Source organism: Pelophylax lessonae (genome assembly GCF_965119305.1).
Source record: "Pelophylax lessonae genome assembly, chromosome: 10".
Taxonomy (NCBI): Eukaryota; Metazoa; Chordata; class Amphibia; order Anura; family Ranidae; genus Pelophylax; species Pelophylax lessonae.
In genome coordinates, this window is record NC_138777.1 from 79,296,885 (window position 1) to 79,322,311 (window position 25,427).

The following is a 25,427-nucleotide window of genomic DNA, read 5'->3' on the forward strand; positions in this document are numbered from 1 at the left end:
GATCAGTGATCCCTACTCTGAAGGCGAGGAAGTTGTCTCCCAGCAAGATATATACCATCGGACGTTGAAAGCGTACATTTCTTAGTGTGAGTTGATTGGCCTCAATCTTTTTCTGTGGCTCGGATCTTAACCTTTCTTCAACGGGGTGTTCAGAAGTTGGGCTTCAGCGACCCCTCGCCACACACTCTTTAGTTGGTACCTTCCTTCAGGGGGTTCAACATGTAGCCCCACCTGTACAGTCTCTTTTGCCACCATGGGATTTAAATTTAGTGTATTTGGTTCTCCAGAAACCTCCATTTGAGAATATTCGGGAGATTCCTTGTCTACGTTATCCCAGAAGGTGACATACTTGGTGACTATTACCTCGGCTCGCAGGGTATCGGAACTGGCTGCATTATCCTGTTACAGTCCCTGTTTGGTGGTTTATAGGGATAAAGTGGTTCTTTGTCCCTATCCATCATTCCTGCCTAAAGTTGTCTCTGAATTCCATTTGAATGAGGACATTATATTGCCTTCCTTGTGTCCCAAGCCGGCTCATTCTAAGGAATTTGCTTTGCATACCTTGTATGTGGCTCGTGCGATTCGGGTGTTTCTGGCAGCTACGGAGTCCTTTCGGAGGTCAAACTCGATTTTTGTGATTACGGACAGACCAAGAAAAGGGCTGGCCGCTTCTTCGGCTAAAATCTCCAGATGATTCAAACAGACAGCGTCTCAGGCCTATTCCATTAAAGGCCAGGTTCCACCTTTCCCTGTCACGGTGCATTCTACTCAGGCGTTGAGTGCTTCTTGGGCCTTCCGTCATTAGGCATCAATATTGCAAGTTTGCAAGGCATCCATTTGGTCGACGGTGCATACCTTCACAAAATTCTATAAAGTAGATACTTTGGCATATGCGGATGCTTCTTTTGGTTGCAAAGTTTTGCAGGCAGCTGTTGAGGAGGGGCTGTTCCCTCTTGAGGGTTTTTTTTCTTTAATCTTTTATTTTTTCAGACAGGGCTCCTGTGAATGGATTAAGGCTCCTGTGTGTTTTAGGGGCACTTATGTTTAGCCTTGTATTATTTTCCCCACCCCTTATTTCCCTTTTGGCACTGCTTTTGGACGTCCCAGAAGTTATGATTTAAGGAGTGCTGTGTCTGTAGCTGAATGAAAGAGAAAATGGGATGTTATACTTACCGTAAAATCGATTTCTCTGAGTTTATCGACGGACACAGCACCCAACCCTCTATGGAGTTCTGATACTTCATACTGCTTGCTACTAAACTGATTACCTAAAGCAGAGAGGGGGGTTATATACTAAGCTGAGCATGGCCCATGGCCATAGCCTGGTGTTTTTGTTCAGCCTAGTCCTACTGCTGGAGGAGACAATATAACCCAGTAGTTATGGTTTATGGAGCGCTGTGTCTGTCGATGAAATAAGAGAAATGGATTTCACGGTAAGTACAAAAATTCAATTTTTTTTCCAGAACTGCCTTAACCCTCTTGGGCATGGAGTTCACCATAGCTTCACAGATTGCCACTGCCACTGGAGTCCTCTTCCACTCCATGACAACATCACGTTGCTGGTGGATGTTGGAGACCTTGCGCTCCTCCACCTTCCGTTTGAGGATGCCCCACGGATGATCAATAGGGTTTAGGTTTAAAGACGTGCTTGGCCAGTCCATCACCTTTACCCTCAGCTTCTTTAGCAAGACAGTGGTCGCCTTGGAGGTGTGTTTGGGGTCGTTATCATGTTGGAATACTGCCCTACGGCCCAGTCTCCAAAGGGAGGGGATCATGCTCTGTTTCAATATGTCACAGTACATGTTGGCATTCATGGTTCCCTCAATGAACTGTAGCTCCCCAGTGCTAGCAGCACTCATGCAGCCCCAGACCACCATGACTCTCCCACTGCCATGCTTGACTGTAGTCAAGATACACTTGTCTTTGTACTCCTCACCTGGTTGCCACCACACATGCTTGACACCATCTGAACCAAATAAGTTGATCTTGGTCTTATCAGACCACAGGACATGGTTCCAGTAATCCATGTGCTTAGTCTGCTTGAATTCAGAAAACTGTTTGCCGGCTTTCTTGTGCATCATCTTTAGAAGAGGCTTCCTTCTGGGAAGACAGCCATGCAGACCAATTTGATGCAGTGTGTGTGGCGTATGGTCTGAGCACTGACAGGCTGACCCCCCACCCCTTCAATCTCTGCAGCAATGCTGGCAGCACCCATACGTCTATTTCCCAAAGACAACCTCTGGATATGATGCTGAGCACGTGCAATCAACTTCTTTGGTGGACCATGGTGAGGCCTGTTCTGAGTGCCCTATTAAACTGCTGTATAGTATTAGCCACCGTGCTGCAGCTCAGTTTTAGGGTCTTGGCAATCATCTTATAGCCTAGGCCATCTTTATGTAGAGAAACAATTCTTTTTTTAGATCCTCAGAGAGTTCTTTGCCATGAGGTGCCATGCTGAACTTCCAGTGACCAATATGAGAGAGTGAGAGCAATAACACCAAATGTAACACACCTGCTCCCCATTCATACCGGAGACCCTGTAACACTAACGAGTCACATAACATCGGGGAGGTAAAATGGCTAATTGGGCCAAATTTGGACATTTTCTCTTAGGGATGTATTTACTTTTGTTGCCAGCAGTTTAAAAATGAATGGCTGTGTGTTGAGTTATTTTGAGGGGACACTGTTATAGAAGCTGTACACTCATTATTTTACATTGTAGCTAAAGTGGGGTAGACACTAAGAAAATCGGGCGAACGTTCGTCCGAATTTCCTCGTTGTTTCACAGCAAATCCGAACCAATGAACTAAACTTTGTACGAAAATTCTGGTACGACAAAGGCTTTTTTTTGTTGTTTGTTTCTGATCATGTGCAGTCTTTCTTTTCGGATTTTTCTTGTACAAAAATCATACGAAAACAGTACACATTATACGAAAATCGTTTGTTTTGTTCCCGTACAAGAAACATTTTGGCGTTTGTCCCTTTGAGAATTTTCGTACGAAAATTCGGAATCGACTGCCCAAAGTTGTATGGATGAAAATGTTCGCCCGATTTTCTCATAGTGTGTACTAGCCTTAAATGTGACATTTCTTCAGTGTTGTCGCATGAAAAGATATAATAAAATATTTACAAAAATGTGAGGAGTGTACTCACTTTTGTGAGATATTGTACATACACTGATGGAAGCCACTGTATATCTTTCCTGCTGTAAAGTTAAACTTACAGCCTTGAAAATTGAAAATATTTAAAGCGGAGTTCCACCCTGGATTTGGTTTTTTTTTTTTTAATACCCCCGGGACAGTCAGGGCTAGTGCATTCCACAATGGCTAGCCTCTGATCTGTCCCGGGTTGCACTTACCTGCAAGACGAAATACTTACCTTGCAAACGTCTTGTCCAGCGCTGCCATCTCAGATGTGGGCAGCTTGAAGCCAGCGCGTCCTCTTCGGCGTCTTCTTCCGCCTTCTGTGGTCCCACGATGCTCTGCGCCGGCCCCGACGTCACTTCCGGGTCACGCGCGTCACCCCTCCACAGCTTCTGGGCATGCCCAGAAGCTGTTTAGAAGGGGATGACGCGCGCGACCCGGAACTGACGTCGGGGCCGGTGCAGGCGCAATGATTCCTGGGAGCTATGACGTCCAGCTCCCAGGAATCATTGCAGAGCCAGGAAGTGACGACGGGCCGCGGCCGAGGAAGGAGGAAGAAGGAAGTAAGGTAAGTATATTTTGTTCGCTACGAGGTAAGTAAAAAAAAAAAAAATATGCGATTATCCATTTCTTTTTCAGGTGACCCGGAGCGAGAAGATGGAGGTAAGTATAAAAATAGGGTGGAACTCCACTTTAAAAATATTACACCTGAATAAATTGCACTTCCAACGTATTCCAAATCTGATCCCTACTGCCGTCTTTTCGAGTTATTTTCCTAAAGATTCACAGCTGACCTTTATTGCCTAAATCCATCTTTTCACACCTTCCCGCTCTGGCGCGTTGCATTATTGCATATGCATGAACGAGAATGGGCATAGATGGATCAAAAATCAGCTGGTTCCTGGTAAATGGGACAAACTTCAATCCATTTATGAGCAGTTTAGAGATCAGTGTATCATAAACAGCTCTTTATTTTATTTTTATTTTTTCAAATCAAATGTATATCCAGTGTTTTTAGCCTTTATTGCAGCTGAGTGTTGCTAATCTCCAGCAGCCTAGTTTCTGTCTACATGCTTGTACACCAGTAATGGGTTTCCTTATGGTGATAACAGTTGACCATACTTAATGGGCCATACACACTATACAATTGTCTTTAGATTTTATCCTTTAGATTTACCAAAACCATATAATATGAGGTCAAATCTAAACACTTTTTAATTTGTATGCAATCAGGCAGGCTCTTTCACTACATAGTTGAAGGTGAATCTAAAGGAAATCTAACCACAAAAGTTGTATAATGTGTATCCAGCTTAAGTAATGTGTGTTGGAATGGTCACTTGTAGCCTCCAGAAACGCATGACAAGAGAATGGGGAGCACAACTGGGAGACCAGGAAAGAGCGTTGTCAACTTCTAAGAGGAAGTACTTAAACAAAGGTTCACAAAAGCTTATTTATATATGTAGATGATATAGTATTTTTTATAGTTCTTGTTTGTTTTCAGTTTGTAATGTAGCTATTTTTTAATTTCAGTTACCACTTTCTTTAACCACATCAACCTTCAGTACAGCACCATCTCAGAGTTCTGCACAGGGGAGACTTGCCAGACTATGGCTGCCTGCAACACGTAAGTTTACAGCATTAGACAGGGTTAGGCTGCCTGCCTTAGGGGCTTTTTACTGCTCTGTATGTTCCTCTCCCCAGAAAGCTAAGGCAGTACTAGAGCACATCATACATACCACTCAGCTAGACTGGTAGCAATGATCTATAGTGCCCAGACAGGAGCCCAATATTACTATGTTGTATTTAGCTTCTCTAATAACATCTCTCATATGTCATATGTAGTCAATAACTTTTGTCCATTCACATTGATCCGACTTGTCAGGCGACTTGTCAGCCTGACAAGTCGCGGTCCTCACGCTCCCACTGTGTAGTACAGGAGCCGTTCTAATAGGAGCGACACAAGTCGCTCCGACTTAGAAAAAGGGTCCTGTACTACTTCAGGGCGAACTGGAGGCGACTTGCATAGACATTCATGTTATGAAGTCCGTGCAAGTCGCGCCGAAGTCGCGCTGCACGCAACTTCACAGGTCGCCCCCTAAGTCGGAGCGACCTAATGTGAACGGAGGCTTAAGAATGCTGCTGCACTCCAAATAAAAACATAAAACTGGGTGAAGTAAGACCACCGCTGCACACACAAATTCACAGCACAAAATCGAAAAAGGCCCAGCAAAAAGGTAAACTGCAGTAAAATTCCTAGAATCTTTATTAACCACATACCGGGCGATTTCTGGCACTCGTTCCTACATGTAAAAATCATCATTTTTTTGCTAGAAAATTACTCGGAACCCACAAACATTATTATATATTTTTTTTATCAGAGACCCTAGGGAATAAAATGGCGGTCATTGAAAAAATTCTATGCAAATATCGTGTAACATAAAAAGTTTCAAACGTGTTGTTTTGTGAATGAAAAAAAAAACAAAAGTCTAAAGTTAGCCCAATTTTTTTGTATAATGGGAAAGATGATGTCACGCCGAGTAATTAGATACCCAACATCAAGTCTATCACTCCCCACCTACTTAACGCTGCTAAAGCTTTCATTCCTAAGTACTGGAAACAAACTACTGCCCCCCCCCCCCCCCCCCATACACCAATGGTTGAAATCTGTCGATCGCATCTACCACATGAAAGACATGACCTTGTACTTTAAGGGTCTTGCCCCCCTTGCACACAAGATTTGGGGCTGTTGGTTAGCATTTACCCATTCCTCCACCTATGCTGCATATATGTCGGTAGATTCTCCTTGATCAAGTCAATTACCGTTTTGGGACACACCATGGGAGCCTCACGCCCGGGCCTCCGAGAGTCGTAGAGACTGCCGGGGACCATCAGGTCCTCGCAGTCTCTATGGTACACTTGCGCCACCGGCCGATTCCTTCTCTGTCACACCGATCGCATGAGCGAGCCGGTAGAAGCACTGGAGGGGGGGGGGGGATGTCCCCTCCGGCCGCCTGTAAGAACGATCAAGTGGCTGTTCAGCTGTTATGATTGTTCTTATGGTGAAGCTGTTATGATTGTTCTTATGGTGAAGGGAATCGCCTGCAGAAAAAAATATCTGAATGATGCCTGCAGCTGTAAAAGTTTTCGCTTAAGATCCATCGACATTAGCCGGGCCCTTGGTCGAAATTGTCATTAAAGTTGGCTTCACTAACGGCACGAATGTCGAACGATCTTTCAGAAAAGGAATTTTGTGCTTGTATGTTCAGCATTATTCCTTTACTGGCAGTAGCTGTCGCATGACTGCACTGGTTACTGTCATGTCTTAAAATGCTACATTATTCTGTAACCATTGTGATTGTACATTGAGAATATGAACTGTGTGCACAAATATTAAGCAAGTGAGTATTTTGACCAAATCATCATTTTTATGCATATTGTCCAACTCCAAGCTGTATAAACTTGAATTCTTATTGGATTTAAACATATCAGGTGATGTGTATTTGTGTAATGAGGGAGGGTGTAGCCTAAGAAGATCAACAACCTATATCAGTGATGGTAAACCTCAGCACCCCAGATGTTTTGGAACTACATTTCCCCTGACGCTCAACTACACTACACAGTGCATGAGCATCATGGAAAATGTAGTTCCAAAACATCTGGGGTGCAAAGGTACGCCATCACTGCCCTATTTTAAGGTGTGCATATTTATTAGGCAGCTTCTTTTCCTCGGGTAAAATGGGCCAAAAAAGAGATTTAACTGACTCTGAAAAGTCAAAAATTGCACTAAATCTTTCAGAGGGATGCAGCACTCTTGAAATTGCTAAGCTATTGGGGCATGATCCCAGAACCATGAAACATTTTGTTGCAAATAGTCAACAGGGTCTCAGGAAATGTGTTGTGAAAAAAAGACACAAATTAACTGCCAATCATTTGAGAAGAATCAAATGTGAAGCTTCCAGGAAGCCATTATCCTCCCGTGCTGTCATATTCCAGAACTACAACCTGCCTGGAGTGCACAGAAGTACAAGGTGTTCCGTGCTCAGAGACATGGCCAAGGTAAGGAGGGCTGAACCCTGACTACAACTGAACAAGACACATAACGCTTCAAGATTGGGCCAAGAAATATCTAAAGACTGATTTTTCAAAGGTTTTATAGACTGATGAGATGAGAGTGACTCTTGACGGACCAGATGGATGGGCCTGTGGCTGGATCAGAAACAGGCACAGAGCTCCACTTCAACTCAGGCGCCAGCAAGGTGGAGTACTGGTATGGGTTGGTAATGTTAAAGATGAGCTAGTTGGACTTTTTTGGGTTCAAGATGGACTCAAAATCATCTCTCAAACCTACTGCCAGTTTTTAGAAGGCACTTTTCTTCAAGCAGTGGTACAGGAAAAAGTCTGCATCTTTCAAGAAGACCATGATATTTATGCAGGACAATGCTCCATCGCATTCATCGAGGTACTCTACTGCGTGGCTAGCCAATAAAGGCCTTAAAGATGAAAGAATAGTGACATGGCCTCCTTCGTCACCTGACTTAAACCCTATTGAAAACTTGTAGGCTCTTCATAAACAAGGGAATCAGGGTGAAGGAAAACACTACACATCTCTGAGCAGTGTCTGGGAGGCTGTGGTTGCTGCTGCACAAAAAGTTGATTGTCAACACATCAAGAAATTGATGAATTCCATGAATGGAAGGCATATGATTGTTATTGAAAAGAAGGGTGGCTATACTGGTCACTGATTTTTATTTTTTTATTTTATTTTTTTAAATGTTAGAAATGTTTATTTTTAAATTTTGAGTATGTTTATTATTCTCACTTTAACAGATGAAAAGTAACAAGTGGGAAGATGATGGGAAAATGTTCATTTTTCATTTAGTTGCATAATATTTCTGCACACTAATATTTGCTCAATAATTGTGCACACACAGATATTCTCCTAAGGCTCCATGTACACGGGACGCTGGAAATGGCTGTTTAGGAGCAGTTGGGCGTTTTTTTCAGAAGCCCCTGAACCCATCTACATTTTATCTTATCTGTCCATGTACACCAGGTCGTTTACAGTCATTTGCGGGCAGTTGCGTTCAGGGACTGTTTTTAGAACGCAATTATTTGCGTTCGAACGTGTGTTTCCCGGCGTTTCAAACGCACAAACGCGTCCGAACGCGTCTGAACACGTCCGAACGCGTCCAAACGCGATGAACCGCGTTTAGCGTTTGCGTTTTTCCATTTTAAAGGGGAATAATTTTTTTGACCCCTAGGAACGGTTCTAAACGCAAACGCCCGCTAAACGCGGGTACAAACGCGACCGAACGGACGTTTCAAACTTCCTAAAAATTCCAGCATTCAAAGGGATTTTTAACAACGTCCCGTGTACATGGAGCCTAAGAAAGCCAAAACCTCACTTTTACTTTCTTAAAGAAGTTGCAAAGGCAGGAAGGGTTTTTTTTTTTTTTTTTTATCTTAATGCATTCTATGCATAGGCATAAAAAAAACCTTCTGGGTGTAGCAGCCTCCCCAGCACCCTCTAATACTTATCTGAGCCCCTACTCTTTCCAGCGATGTCTATAAGTCCCTCGACCGTCCAGGACTCTCCCTATTGATTGGCTGAGACACAGCTGCAGCGCCATTGGCACCCTCAACTGTCGATCAAAGTCAGTTAGCCAGTCAGGAGAGAGAGGGGGCGGATCTGAGTGGCAGCTCCATGTCTGAATGGACACACGGAGCTGCAGCTTGGCTCGGGTGCCCCATAGCAAGCTGCTTGCTGTGGGGGCACTCAACAGGAGGGAGGGGCCAGGATCAGCAGCGAGGGACCCAAGAAGAGCTGCTCTATGCAAAATTATTGCACAGAGGAGGTAGGTATAAGATTTTTTTTTTTTTTTTTTTTTTTTTTTTTAACACAAGACTTTACAATCACTTTTAAATATTCAGGTTTGACGTTTATTAACAATTTGGATTGACTGAGAGCACGGTATTGTTCAATAATGAAATCAATCCTCAAAAATACAACTTGAATAATAGTTATGCACACAGTGTAGATTAATCTATGTTTTCAGTTGAGCTGGAGAATTACAGACTAGCAGAGGACAAACTGGGATTAATGAATGCTGGCAGTAGTCACACACACTGAAATATATAAAGACTGAGTAGGGTAATTGATGCAAACCTACTAATTTGTTATTCCTCATTACAGACAGTACTACTGGTATGACGAGCGGGGGAAGAAGATAAAATGTACAGCCCCTCAGTACATTGACTTTGTTATGAGTTCTGTACAGAAATTGGTGACAGACGAGGATATCTTCCCCACCAAATACGGTAAGTGATTACACAGGGGGTGAAGTACGGTTTGAAATGGTTCTAAGTAAGAAACACAAATACAGTTCCCATAAATACATTTAGATATTGAAATTTTTTATGTGGGAAAAAGTTTGACCCACTTGGTACTAGAGGCAGTAGATTTCAAACTAGGGGAGGGAGAAGCAGCACCAGGATACAATAGGCTATGCTGCAGTATGCATTTGCTAACAAGGAGCTTCCTGGTAGGAGAAAAGAGTGAAGTAACAGTGATAGGAATTTATCAATCTGCTACTTCTCTTTTCACTGTCCAGTCTGTGGGAAGGACAGGCCCTAAAGTGTTCCTTAACTACTGCAGAAAAAAATTAGGTCCCCTATACCAGTGTTTCACAACTCCGGTCCTCAGGTCACACTAACAGGCCAGGTTTGCAAGAAAACTGAAATAAATCACAGGTGATATAATTTGCTACTCTTGCAGTGATTGCAGTATTCTTGTCTGCATCTCCCCAAGGTAATACTTAAAATCTGGCCTGTTAGTGTGCCCTGAGGACCGGAGTTTGAAAACACTGCTCTATGCTTCAAGGTACTACTGTAGAGTGGATGGGCTGTGTGAATATTAAAACTGGATTGACAAAAATGCTAATATTTTAGCAGGTTAAGCCACACCCATATATGTATCTAATCTTTGGCTTTGGCTTGAAATGAGCTTTAATCTGAGTTTCACCAAAATTTGAAGTGCTTGTAATAAGAATTGTATAAGTCCAGCTGAGTGTCTGACCACCTGTGTTCACAATGCATCAGCCTGGCCTCTCAACACAGCCCATGGAAGCAAGTGGAGATTACTGAAATAGCACTGTCTACTACAGTGTTTTCCAGCTTCCGGGACTTCGAACAGGTACGGTATATACATAGTTATGTTGGTCCAAGCTGGACCATTGTAACTATATAAAAAAATTTTTATGCCTGGAATTATTCTTTAAAGCTGAACTCCAGGAATTCAGGTACTTTAATTCCAGCATGGTGCAAGTGACCTCATGGACTTATTTCTTTAATTTAGATCTGACAGTTTTATGGCGCTCCTAGAGGAATCACTCTGAGAAGAGAGACATCTCTGTCAACCCCTCTTCTCTGCTGTCCATTGACAGAAGCCTTTGTGTTTTGAGAATGAAGGCTTCTGTGAATGGGCAGCAGAGGGAAAAGGCAGGCACAGCAGCTGCATGTGACTGCTGCAAAAGGAGCTGAGAACAGAAGGTTCAGTGTTGGAGCTCCAGAACTATAGTGATAACTTTTCTTCTGGAGCTTCATAAAATGGTCAGAAGTAAATAAAAAAGAGATAAGTCCACGAGGTAGCATGCGCTTCATTGAGCTTAACTCAGAGTGTGCCTACACATTTATCACAGTGGCTGAATTCCTGGAGTTCAGCTTTAAAAGAATAAGTAAGGTAAAAATGCTGAAGTGCAGCACTAATATGTGATCGTGTTTTGCATTGTGTTGTTTTTCAGTACTTTCTCCATTTTGTTTCACAGTTGGTCTTTCTTTTAATTTTGCAGGCAGGGACTTTCCAAGCTCCTTTGATTCCTTGGTGAAAAAGATCTGCAGATACCTATTCCATGTTGTTGCTCACATTTATTCAGCTCATTTCAAAGAGATCGTCGCCATGGAGCTACACGGACATTTAAACACTCTGTTTATTCATTTCCTCCTGTTTGTGCGGGAGTTTAATCTACTGGACACCAAGGAGACCGCCATCCTGGACGACCTGTCTGAAATGCTATTCTCGGAGGACAGCAGGGAGGCAGCAGGGGCCACAGGAGGGGCACAGAACCATGTGAAGGAGAGATGAGTTCTCCACCACAATGTCCCGCTTCCTTTCCTTCCACTGCCCCCTCCCAGCGTGCCCTAACCCCTATAAAGAGCTCGCTAAGCTCCCAGCTCAAAGCACAGGGGAAACGGGGTTATAGGAACTGCGCTGCCAGTTTTGGAGGTGGGGGAGGGCCCTGCCTGCATTACCCCAGCCTGAAGGGGGAGCAGACCTCGCTCTTATCTTTAGCAGGACGTTGCACCGAGTATCACCTTATTTTTATTTGTGTCTTGAGGTTTTTTTTCCTTTTTTTTTCTCCTCTGTTTCTTTTATGACCCCCCCCCCCCATTCTTTTCTTTTCCTTTCCTCTCCTTTTTATTTTCCTTTTCCGACTCTCCCTTTTTTCTTTTTATGGGTGGCACTGCCGTTACTGGCTTAATTCTATTATCCTAATGAGAGAAAATATTTGCGTTTTTATTTTATTTTGCCGTGGCTTAGGAGGAATGTTTGAAGCACCTGAGTGGGCGGGGGGTGAGACCTGGGTGGGATGGACTGTCAGAGTGGAGAAGCGGTCACATGTCATCCCTTGCTCTGGAATGGATTGAGACTCCTGTGTCACCATCCGATATGGTCATCGGCTCCCCCCCTCCCCCTTCCCACTCTTTTGGAGGAATGCTGGGTGCTCACCCCTTAGTGGGGTGGAATAATAATGTTGGCTTCTTTTAGTTTATCTGTTAAATAATGATGATAATAATATTAATAATAAAACAGATTCTATCAGCTTGTGGAGTTGAGTTTCTGTTTTGTATGGAAACAGAAATATGCCATTGGAATCCCTAAAAGAACAAATGGTGTTGGATTGGTCTTCTTGAGTCATCATTGATACTGGCCATACATAAGGCAATTACCAAGCAATTCATCGCCTGCCACCCACCGTTGCATTGTAGATTGAATTCATCTGCTCAGTGGTTTTGTGCATTGTGATTGGAATTGCCTGGCAAAATATATACATGCCTTCGAGTGTCTAACTTTAAAGAGATCCTGTCATCTTTTGCTCATACAGGGCAAGTGCTTATTAAAAAGTGACAGTGACTCTTTAAAATAGGATCAGACTAGAATTTCTGAATATATTGTGTCACACTAAGCTTCTAGATTAAGACCCCTTTCACACGCGTGTTCCGTCAGCAATTTCTTTTTGTGTAAACATGGCTGTAAACGTATAATCATCTATTTACATTCGCATCCGTTCAGTTCTGTTTTTTGTAACCCCCTTCACGCTGGCTACTCCCGGCCCCTTAAGGGGTATGCAAATGCCGGGAGGCAGGGTTTATGAACATGTGATCGCCGTAAATGGCTGTAACAGCGGTCACTTGATTGGAAAGCTCCCGATCGCAAGTAGCTTTACTGCCTTGCTGCCGGTAATGTGCCGGGCGCACGCTTTCTGCACAGCTGCATTTACAATCTGGTATGCAAATATGCAACTGTTTGGCGTTAAGGCCCACCCGCTGAGAGGCCGCATATTTGCATACTGTCGGTGTGAAGGGGTTTAACTGAACATCTAATGTCCAGATCCATTGAAATGGAATGAAACTGATGTAAACAAATACCGTCCGTTTACTTCCCTTCCTTTTAGACCCCTTTCAGATGGAGCAGTTCCGTCTGCTCAGCGGGGGATCTGTCCGCTGCTTCCCACTGAGCAGGCAGATGACAGGTCTCCTCTATAGGGCAGTCAAATAGAAACTGACTGCATGTCCATTTTTATCTGATTGTTATTCAATCCGCCGAATGGATGGCGAACATATGGCCATCCGCTTTTTAGCAGCCCTGATCGGGTGTCAGCGGACACCCACTGCCCCATAGAGATCAATTGGTGGTCTGATCGGGTCCGCTTGAAAAACGGACAGGCGGACCCGATCATTCCGCTGGTGTGAAAGTGGCCTTATGAGTGTTTTTAGGCAAGAAACCTTTTTTTGTTGATACTGTTGTCACCTCTGTTTTGGTTTCTGCAATAGCTAAATAAAAAAAAATGTAAACGGGTAAATACTGATATGAACTGAACTAAAGACAGATGCACAAACTGATGTAATCTGAATGTCATCAATTTTTCCTGACTGAACAGATGATGCCCATGTGAAAGGGGCCTTAGTTCTTGGTGCAAATTCAGTGAGCATATTGGGAAAGAAACTCTGGTGTGTTAGGAGCAGCAAAAATAAGTCTGCCAACAGGTGGGTTATGCACTTTATTCCAATTATTTTGTGTAACAGCACACAGCCACCACACAATAAAAGAAATGTACAGGTAGAATGACAAATACTTGAAGCATTTAGGTCCCCTTCTCATTTAAAATAGTCTGGTGTATATTAAAAGCAATACATATATTTAAATTGTGCTGGGTTATACTGTATGCCACACTTATAACATCTGCAAGCTATGTGTCTTCTGCTTCATCCCAGGATTTTGACGTCAGCCATGGCATATGCTTGGAGCATTTGTTGAAGGAGATTTAAAAGCAATAGCATTCCGCTAGTATAGTTGCTAGTGGCCTTAGAGGCTTGTAACCACTTTTTTTGTCAAGTCTGAACTACATAGAACCGGCTTTAAGAAAATGCATTTGAATTCAGCAAATAAAGAGCTAAACTGGGATTGTATAGCATGATTTAATAAAAGATGTTAGAAAAAAGTGTTTAAAAGTATTCTTCACTTTCTTTCATTGACGGACACAGCTCCTGTCATTCTTGACCATTGCGTTATACTGCCCCTAAAGGAGTAGGACACTAGGCAGAAAAAATTTTTTGGCTACACCCATGGGCAGTCCCAGGGGGTATACTCCCTCTCCCTGCTATAGTCACTCAGTTTTGTTACAAGCAATGTCAGAAGAAAGCCAACTCCACGGAGGGGGTGGGTGCTGTGTCCGTCAATGAATATCAGAGAAATGGATTTTACGGTAAGTCAAAAATCCCATTTTCTCTTTTGTTCATTGACGGACACAGCTCCCACCCGTGAAAAACATACCCTCAAAGAGATCCAGCTCCTTTAAACCGCAGCCTGCAAAACCTTGCGGCCAGAAGAAGGAACCGCAGATGCCAACATATCCACATTATAAAAACATTGTAAAAGTGAGCACCGACGACCAGGTGGCCGCCTTGCAAACCAGCGTCACTGATGCATGACGACGGAAAACCCAGGAGGCACTAGGCGCCCTAATAGAGTGCGCCTTGACAGGGAAAGGAGGAACCTGACCCTTGATGGAATAGACCTGAACCACCGTCTGTCTGATCCATCTGGAAATGGTTTTAGAGTAAGTGGACAACCCTTTGTGAGGTCCGTCCATGAGCACAATAGAGAGTCTGACTTCCTAAAAGAGTCCGTAGCTGCCAGGTCTACCCTAATTGCCTGGACCACATCAAAGGCATGCAAGGCAATTTCCTACGGTTGTTTAGGCCTGGGACACAGGGAAGAAAACACATTGTCTTTAGTCAAACGAGACCACCTTAGGAAAGAATGACAGATAACGCAGCCAGTTCCGACATGCTACGCGCAGGGGTGAAAGACACCAAAAAACTAGGCTACCTTCTGGGACAGTGAAAGCAGTAAAAGCTCCCAAATACTTTCAAAGGGAGGCTTCTGTAGAGCTGAAAGCACCAAATTAAGATCCCAGGGTGGCAATGGAGCACGCACTGAAGGAACAAAATGTCGGACACCCTAAAAGGTACGCACCAGGGAGTGTGTGTAGTCAAAGGTCGTTAGAAAAAAACACCAAAGCTGATACCTGGCCCTAGATGGTACTCAAGGTCAAGTGCTGTTCACCCCCACGCCCCTTTGAAGGAAGGTTAAGATCCGATCCACCGAGAAGGAGCAAGGATGAACCCCAAGAGACTCACCACGCAATGTACATCTTCCACGTACAACGGTAGATCTTCCTAGAAGTAAATTTCCTAGCTTTCAACAGCGTAGGAGTCACTGACTCAGACAAATCTTAGGGTGAGGTTATGAACTGGCTTTTGCCACATGCTCTAAAAAGGGAGTTGTTGGAGTTGCTGCTGACCGGGTTTTTCCTGGTGTGCAACGGGGGCTTGAGCAGGATTCCCTGGCACCATGGGGATTGGTGACTAGGGCAGGGATGTCCTCTGAAATCCCTGCAGCGGCTGTTGGGCTGGAGGAGCGGATGGTTTATTATTCGCAGGTCCGTGCCTCACGTAGCCTGATCCGGCCAAAAATTCAGGCTGCAAAGCTGACCTAGCGTAGAGCTGAGGCCTGAGCGCACTCGCTGGCCAGACTGGGGGAGCCCTCTGGATCTAGATTATCCAGTTTGTCTCCCAGTCTGGCAATTGACTGTAGATTCTCACAGGAACAAAATACCAAAGTTAGGAAAAAATTCCATTAAAAATAAGATCCCAGCAAGGAACTAGGTCCTTACTCCTGACTAGGCAGAAAAAAAATCGAGTGCCTATAGCTGAGAGTAGGTGTATACCCCCTGGGACTGCCTATAGACGTTGTCAAGCTTTTTCCTGCCTAGTGTCCTACTCCTGTAGGGGGCAATATAACCCAATGGTTAAGAAGAATCAGCTGTGTCCATCAATGAACTAAAGAGAAAAACATCCTCCAAGAGCAACTTCTCCCAACCATCCAAGAACAGTTTGGTGAGGAACAATGCCTTTTCCAGCATGATGGAGCACCTTGCCATAAGGCAAAAAAAGATGTCTAAGTGACTTGGGGAGCAAAACATCAAAATATTGGGTCCATAGCCAGGAAACTCCCCAGACCCTTATCCCACATAACTTGTAGTTAATCTGCAAGAGGAGGGTGAACAAAAAACACCCCACAAACTCTGACAAACTCCAAGCATTGATTATGCAAGAATGGGCTGCCATCAGTCAGGATGTGGCTCAGAAGTTGATTGACAGCATGCCCGGGCGAATTGCAGAGGTCTTGCAAAAGAGGGGTCAATACTGAAAATATTGATTCTTTGCATAAACTTAATGTAATTGTCAATAAAAGCCTTTGACATTTTTGAAATGCTTTTAATTATACTTCAGTATACCATAGTAACATCTGACAAAAAGATCTAAAAACACTGAAGCAGCAGACTTTGTGAAAATTAATATTTGTGTCATTCTCAAAACATTTGGCCAAGGCTGTACTTAGAAGAACTGATGTCGGTTTTAAGCCAAAGGGTAGTCACTCCAAATATTGGTTTGATATAGATTTGTCTTCTGTTCGCTCACTTTGTATTTTTAAAATAATTAAAATATATAATTTCGAAAGAATTCTTACTTTACAGCATTTCTTCACAACTGCCTAAAACTTTTGCCCAGTACTATAGGTGGAAGCATTGTGATTACAGTTCTCTGCTACAGAGTGATCAGTCCAACTTCTGGGCTTAGTACTAGAGCCTTTTTCAACACTTATGGCATACTCTATGGTTCACGATATACACACTGGGTCAGGCAGTCAACGACAATTTCAAATGGTATCAAGGAAATAAAGGAAGCATTCTGCTCGTCTGTGTCGTCAAGCAAGATGTGAAGGAGGTACTTGCTGTCTAATACAGCCTGGATATTAGAAACCAGAAGCCAAGTTAAGTTATGATGAAGGATGCATCCCACTTCTTACATTTCCATTTTATACTACAAGAGTTTACCATTTCAGAAAACTGTCTGAATACCCACAAACCATTGCCTATTTACAGGGACTCTTGGATCGCTTGTAGGATGTAGTCCTTTCTCACTGAGTTTCCAGGTCTTTATATTTGTAGAATATGCTCAAATGTAAAATAAAACCATTGAGATCCACCTACCTGATCAGAGCTTCAATTTTTCTTTTCCAGTGTGTTTTTTTTTTTTTAATCTTTATAGTAATTTTTTATTTTTAATGAAACATTGACAAATACAATAAAATACCAAATGAAAACCAATATCAACATTATTGGCAGTGTATGCCCTTCTACTTTGCAATACAACAAATAGGGTTTTATTGTTTCTTTTTTAAAATAAGACTTTGATACATGTGTATAAAGTGCAGGCAGAACAGAAAGATGGAAAAAAATACATCTCAGCAATACTTTTATTAAAGCTGTATCCCTTTACACAGTGTAAGTAAAGACAAATAACCTGTTAATGTGCCAGAAATCCAGAGAGCTGTTAAAGTAGGGCTATAGGGAAAACTTTTCTTTTTTTTTTTTCCATTTTGGATATAGGAAGGGAAGGTTAAAACACGTCAGATTTTTTTTTTTGCCATCAGTGTACCATGGCAGAGATTTCCCTTCACTTCCTGTCCTATAGACAGACAGGAAGTGAGAGGGAATCCTTAAAATTAATGGGAATTCCTTGGTCACCAGAACCAGTGTCTCCATTGGAAGATTTACCCTCTATTACTTTTCTGGGGAAAACACACAATTTAAGATTTTCTTTTACTTTCAATGATAATGATAAACAGGACAAATAGAGAGGATGAATCTCCATAATGGGGGCACAGACAGCAATAAAACCTGACAAGCAATCCAATCCCTCTCCACTCTATCCAAAACCTTGCCTTTGGTTATACTTTAACTTTTTGTTATGGGCTGATAATTGCCCAGTTCTCTCTTCTGAACCTCCCCCATCTTCATAATATAAGTGGAAGATATTCCTGTAGTCTAACTTAGGTAGGGCTGACAACACTCTCTAGGAATTCAAGAGCAGCGGAGACCATGTTGTCAGCTCACGACAAGTTGGGCTCACCAGATAATTTTCTGCAGTGTTTCTTTAGAGACAAAACGTGGAAATGTGCACATACTGCAAAGATTATACTGGTATTTTTTTTTTTTTTTTTTTTAGTTCCCATACATAGTTTAAATCTATTTTCCAGCTCAGTCTAATTTGGCAGCTCATGCGTATACTTTCTGTGCCCATTTTATTTTTTAGCTTTATCTTACGAGAGAAAATTAGGCTCTGTTTTGTTGGCTCCAAAACCTGCTACGGCTGTTTGTTTCCTGCTTTACTGTGGCCTCTAGTCGCAGCATTGTGAGCCTTCCTGTGAGCAGGGAGGGAAACTGACAAGTGACAATATACTCAGCGGGAGTAAGCAATGCCTCCTGGTTTGGTAGTCATTGGGAATAGAAATATGACATAGCAATTGTGGTCAACAGGAGGAATCATCATGCCCCATTAATTGTATCAGTGGGAGGGATCATGCCACATCATTGGTGTGATTAGGAGTAACAGTGTCTCATTGTTGGTGTCAGTGGGAGGAATAATGCCCCATCATTGGTGTCAGTGGGATGAATTATACCACACTGTTGGTGTCAGTGGAAGGAATTATGCCACACTGTTGGTGTCGTTTGGAGGTACAGTGCCCCATTCTTGGGGTCAGCGGGAGGAATTGTGCCCCTTTGTTTGTGTCGGTGGGAGGAATGGTGCCCCTTTGTTGGTGTCAGTGGGAGGAATAGCGCACCATTGTTGGTGTCAGTGGGAGGCATAACCCACCATTGTTGGTGTCAGTGGGAGGAATAGCACCTTAAGGGCTGCATAAAAGCAAGGAAAGGCCGGCTGGCCAGTTTGAAGACCACTGTTTTAGAGAAACATGGAAGGATTTCAGATGTCTCATCTTTGGAGATCTAGGATTGGATGCCAGAAACTACCAACATGCCTTTTGGAATGAGCCAAAAAAAGGTGGGAGAAGAAATTAGACCAGTTATGCATTTAGAGAATTAGAGATACCAAAGGTGGTTGTAGTGTGAAACGGTTCCTTGTAAAAGAAAACTTCTACCTAAAAGAACAATTATTTTCTTAAAGTATATGTAAGGTCTTCTTAAATGTAGTTAGTATTCCTCTTCTGTTATCATTACAGACTCGATATACAGTAATTGTGGAAAAAAAATGTCTAGAATGGAATACACAGAACAGGAGCTTTTTAAAGTGATATTAAAGGTTCAGTTTTTTTTTTTTTTAAATTAAAATAAACATGTTCTACTTACCTGCTTTATCCAACAACTTTGCACAGAGCAGCCCCAATCCGCCTCTTCTCAGATCCCCGCTGGCTCATCCTCCCCCACCAAGTGCCCCTATAGCAAGCCACTTGCTCTGGGGGGCACATGTCCATGTTTGCTTCCAAGCAACGTTCCCTCCTCACTGGCTGTGATTGACAGCAGCAGGAGCCAATGAGGAGGGAAAGAGACAATAGAGCCACTGCTCTTGTGCACATCGCTGGATTGAGGTCAGGATCAGGTAAGTATAAGGGGGAGCTGCATGCAGAAGTTTTTGTTTTAACCTAATTCATAGAATGCATTAGGATAAACCACCTTCTGCTTTAACAGTCTAGTTCTTGGAGGTAAATTATCTCTGAAAGGCTGAATCACTCTTAGAATGCCCTGCTTTTCTAATGTGGGCAATTCAATCCCTAAATCTTGTAAGAAAGCGTATAGCTTTGTATTAGCCAGTTCCAAAACCCTTTTGGGGGTCCAACAACCATAAAAGCTCAGGAGAGATCTAGATAGCTTACCAATAAAATGAAGTTCAGTCCTTCATCTTAGGCTGGCCATAGGTGGATCATTATTTTGTTTTCATTCAGAGCCAGCAAGCTGAAGGAAAAAAAAAAAAAAGACAGATTCCTCCATCCTCTCAGTCAAGGTGAATAGAGGAATCCTCCCCACTGAAACATTGTATTCTGACTGCAGGACTCATCTGCTATCAGAATACACTGATCGGTTGCTGCAGCTGCTGATCGAGATAAATTTACTAACAAGCCCACTCGTAAGAAGTTGATCATTGGATCGACTTCTGTTGAGCAGGAGCCGCAACACATGGCTCAAAATTCAGCTGTCCGTGCTGAACTGGCCACATTTCGATCCATTTATGGCCAGCTTTACTACCTAGCCCACTGAATAAAGTAACCATAGATTGCCAAGGAGAACTGTGCTCAAAGAGCAGTTGTGTATAGTCATACTGTAAATATGATTAGAGAAAGCTGGTAAGTTTTAACCTTAATTTGAAATATTGCTGTAAACCTTCAGCTACAAAAGAAAAAAAAATAGAAAATGATCATCTATATAACCTGTAAGGAGCAAACAGTTTTTCATAATACATGAAATATTAATCAAGTCATACATAACTAAATTGTCTTCCCAAGTTTACCACATCTTGATAATGTAGATTCCAGATGTTCTCTTGGGGCATACTTAGTAAAGGGCAAACAAACTGGCCATATGAATAGTTGTTTAAACAGGCTGGAAGAATCCAGTGGAATAAAATGTTCAAACTGAAAATCAGTCAGGGGATGCCTTGCTCCACAATGGCATGATGTAGAGTGAGGTCCAGCTTGGGCCCTCTAAATTCTTGATCTCTCACTGGCAGATGGTATGACCCACAGTGCTTGTAAATTCTCTAGGTTGACTTTTTCATTCAGACATTGCTGTAGTGCTCAGTGAATCCCTCATATTGGTAAGTGGGTGATTTGTGACCCATTTTGCTTACCTGAGGTGTAATGTGCGAAATTCTCAAACCTCTGTAGGCTACTTGCATAGTCACCATTCCGACGTTCCTCAAAGCCACTGGTTGCTTTGGCTGTTTGAATGTGATTGGAGGTACAAAGGAGAAGAGAGCAGACCCAACCATACCATATGTGAGGACCTCTATAAACTTGGCTGCAGTGGATTAAGGTAAACTGAGTGGCAGTTGTAGGGTTTGCTGGACAGCATTAGGAATTGATTGGTTTATTTGTTGCCAATAATTGCTTTTAAAAGCTCGCAACCAAAAATGTGCTGCCAATACCGGTGTCAGTTGCACATAACAAGTTCCTTTAATTGGGATAAAAGTCACCTATTCAGACTATGCTTTAGGAGGAAAAAAAAAAATGAAATGAGATTATAATTTTCTTTGTAAGTACAAATACCATGGGATCGATTTACTAAATTCAAATAGGCTGTATACTTTTCATGCAAAGTTGCACTTTGCAAGGAAATTTTCCGCAGAGCTTAGTGAATGTGGTGACATTTCGCTATGCATGGAATACCCAATATTGTGCAAGAAAAAAAAAAAAAAAGACATTTTTTGCTTGCACGTGATTGGATGATGGAAGTCAGCAGAGCTTGTACACTAAGCTCTGGGGATAATTCCCTTGCAAAGTGAAACAGCCTATAAGCCTGTGTGCTAAACCTACCTTCCAGCCAGGGCTCCCTTTCCATTGTAGTCCAAAGCCACATGTAAAAGAAGTGCTCAGTGTGTACTCTACTGGCATCTATGATGAGCTCAGCGGCTACAACACGAGACATCCTGAGTTAGGCCTGCTTCACACAGGCTTCAGCTTGTATAAGAGCAGTGTGAACAACAAGCGTTATGAAACTTTCAGCAATCTTTGTGCAGCTTTCTCTAAGTGCCGGTTCACAGTACCGCGGCATGACTTCGGGGGCGACCTGTGAAGTTGCGTGCACCGTGACTTCGGTGAGACTTGCACGGACTTCATATAATGAATGTCAATGCAAGTCGCTCCGATGTCACCCCCGAAGTAGTACAGAAACTATTTTCGAAGTCGGAGCGACTTGAGTCGCTCCTATTAGAAAGGTTCCCGTAGCACTGCATGGACCGCGACTTGTCAGGCTGACCAAGTCGCCTGACAAGTCACGGTAGTGTGAATGGGCACTAAGCCTTTTACCACTTCCCACCCGGCCTATTGTCAATTGAGGGTTGGGCGGGACATTTGTCAGACATGTGGCCTGATTTGTCACTGGCTATATAGCTGATCGCTGTGACCAATCACAGCAGACCGCATTATAATTGTAAATAATGGATGGCTTCCTTTCATGCTGACCATTGTATACAATTGTGTTGCTAGCCTTGATTGATCACACTAATAACATGGCACAGACAGGGCCAATCGCAGCCCATCTGCACCATGTGATTAGCTATGACCAATCACAGCTAATCACAATAAAACACACTGAATGAATCAATTTCATTCAGTAAAAATAGTTGCTTATACCAGTGAAAAAAACAATTGTAATGTGTAAAAAAAAAATCCTAAACACTTCCCAGAGTAGTTCAGAATTACTATTTTAATACTGTATTGCTCTAGTCATAGTGTGTAAAAAAATAAAAATGTTAAAAAAAAAAAAATAATTATAGAAAATTGTGATATATTTTTTTTTTTTTTTTTTTTTTACATTTCTTAATTTTCCAAAAAATTGTGACAAAAACTTTGCCATGCCTCTTACTAAATACCTTGGACTTTCTACTTTCCAAAAAGGGGTCATTTGGAGGTATTTGTACTGTTATGGCGTTTTCAGGCGTCAAGAAATGAATCGATTTTCATATATATATATATATATATATATATATATATATATATATATATACACCATATTTTGTGGACTATAATTTTCCTACACACTAAATAATATACACTGATTTGTGTTATTTTCACCAAAAAAATGTAGCAGAATACATTTTGGCCTAAATCCATGAAGAACGATTATTTTTTTTGAGAAATGTTATAACGGAAATGAAGAACGAATTTTTGCAAAAAATGCAAAAACCCAGTGGGGATTAAATACCACCAAAAGAAAGCTCTAGTTGTCATTCAAAGTTCAACAGTGCTGAAAGCTGAAAATTGACTTTGGCAGGAAGGGGGTAAAAGTGCCCAGGATTGAAGTGGTTAAAACATCCTTCAGCTCCAGGTTGTAAATGCTGAACATAGATCCTAATGGGAGTGCTGGTTTGCACTTTAAACAAGCTGCTAGCAGGCTTCAGCAGCCTTTCAAAAAGCTTCAAGTAGTGCTGAAGCCTGCTAGCAGCTTGTTTAAAGTGGCAATCAGCACTCCCATTAACATCTGTGTTCAAAATTTACAAAGATGAATGGCACTTTAAATGCTTTAACAAATGCTTTATAAAAGTTTTGTGTTCATACTGCTCTTATACAAGCTGAAGCAGGCCATATTTCATGGATGAAGCAGCCATTGAGACCAGCGCCCCCTAGTGCCAAGGAAGTGAATGCACCGCACATACACAGTGTGTGCTCCCTCTTGCTGCAGCCATTGAGCTTGTAGGTGACAGGAGATTACACGCTGAGCACATGTGGCCTGAAAGAAAAAACTGCACTCCCTTCCATGGCACTAGGGGGCATTGGTCCCAGTGGTTGCTCCGTCCCTACAATAACTCGGGTTTGAGCCATCACAGGCTGCAGATGGTTTTAAGAAAGTTTCTTTTGAATGTGGTTTTAGACTATATTCTTCAAACAGAAAGAGAGCCCTTATTGGAAGTAGTAGGTTTAGCACACTATGCTGCTATACCTATATGGGACAGTATAGTGTAGTTTTTGGTGAAGGTGAACTTACACATAACCTTAAAGGGACACTATTACCTTGCCCAGACCCTGCCTCTGCTGCATCCAGCATTGAAATCCAAGGTGTTGCCTAAGTATTGGAGGCTAGGGGAGCAGTGATGTCACCTTCTCGTCTTGTCACAGTGTTCTGGCCTAGCAGGAGGTTTTATGCTCCCCTATATAAAGGCACTAAATATTTTCTCTGGCTACAATGAAGACATTTGCAAGGGAGCACTGGTATATAGCTATATACAGTGTATATATATATATATACTGCTCAAAATAATTAAAGGAACACTTTCTAATCAGAGTGTAGCATCAAGTCAGTTAAACTACTGGGATATTGATCTGGTCAGTTAAGTAGCAGAGGGTGTTGTTAATCAGTTTAAGCTGCTTTGGTGTTAAACAGGTTCACTAGATGGGCAACAATGAGACAACCTCCAGTACAGGAATGGTTTTACAGGTGGAGGCCACTGACATTTTTTTACCTACTCATCTTTTCTGACTGTTTTTCACTAGTTTTGCATTTGGCTAGGGTCAGTGTCCCTACTGGTAGCATGAGGCAATACCTGGACCCTATAGAGGTTGCACAGGCAGTCCAACTCCTCCAGGATGGCAGATCAATACGTGCCATTGCCAGAAAGTTTGCTGTGTCTACCAGCACAGTCTCCAGAGCATAGAGGAGATTCCAGGAGACAGGCAGCTACTCTACGGGGAGCTAGACAGGGCCTTAGAAGGTCCTTAACCCATCAAAGGGACTAGTATCTGCTCCTTTATGCATGAAGAAACAGGATGAGCACTGCCAGAGCCCTACAAAATGACATCCAGCAGGCCACTTTTGAGAATGTCTCTGACCAAACAATCAGAAACAGACTTCATGAGGGGTGGCCTCAGGGCCCGACGTCCTCTATTGGGCTCTGTGCTCACTGCCCGGCACTGTGAAAATCGACTGGCATTTTCAATTGGAACACCAGAATTGGCAGGTCTGCCACTGGCGCCCTGCTCTTTTCACAGATGAGAACTGGTTAACACATGTGACAGAAGTAAAAGGGTGTGGAGAAGCCATCGAGAATGTTATTCTGCCTGTAACATCGCTAAGCGTGACCGGCTTGGTGGTGGGTCAGTTATGGTCTGGGGAGGCATATCCATGGAGGGATGCACAGACCTCTACAGGCTGGACAATGGCACCCTGACTGCCTTTAGGTATCGGGATAAAATTCTTGGACCCATTGTCAGACCCTACGCTGAGGCAGTGGGTTCTGGGTTCCTCCTGGTGCATGACAATGCCCGGCCTCATGTGGCGAGAGTATGCAGCCAGTTCTTGGAGGATGAAAGAATTGATACCATTGAATGGCCCCCATGCTCTCCTGACCAAAATCCAATAGAACATCTCTGGGACATTATGTTTCGGTTCATCTGCCAGGTTGCTCCCCACTTTGTTTAGGAGCTCAGTGATGCCCTGGTCCAGATCTGGGAGGAAATACCCCAGGACACCATCTGTCGTGTCATTAGGAGCATGCCCGGACAGTGTCAGGCATGCGTACAAGCATGTGGGTGCCATACAAACTACTGAGTACCATTCTGAGTTGCTGCAATGAAATGTCAGCAAAATAGACTAGCCTGCTACATCATTTTTTCACTTTGATTTTTGGAGTGTCTTTGAATTCAGCCCTCTGTAGGTTGATAATTTTCATTTCCATCAAACGATGTGGCATCCTTTCATTTCTAAAACTTTACCCAGCCCATATCAGTATAGATATCCAGCATGATATTTTTCCCCATTGAAACCTGCCGTGTTTTCAAAGTGTTCCTTTTAATCTTTTTTGAGCAGTTCATATAGCACAATATATCTGGGGTGGCTGGCTTTAGAAACACATTAAATGAGCAAGGTGACA

General features: G+C 42.8%; 1 protein-coding gene across 3 annotated transcripts in view; it reads left to right on the forward strand.

Annotated features, from left to right (window-relative positions):
- MOB2 (MOB kinase activator 2) overlaps positions 1-12,022 on the forward strand; it is a 121,097-nt gene extending 109,075 nt beyond the window's left edge. For all 3 annotated transcript variants that reach the window (XM_082270251.1, XM_082270249.1, XM_082270250.1), the window contains exons 3-5: positions 4,674-4,767; positions 9,337-9,461; positions 10,991-12,022. In XM_082270251.1, coding sequence (XP_082126377.1) covers positions 4,674-4,767; positions 9,337-9,461; positions 10,991-11,283 — 512 coding nt within the window. In that variant the 3' untranslated portion in view covers positions 11,284-12,022. The remainder of the gene's footprint in view (positions 1-4,673; positions 4,768-9,336; positions 9,462-10,990) is intronic.
- Positions 12,023-25,427: the final 13,405 nt, after the last annotated feature.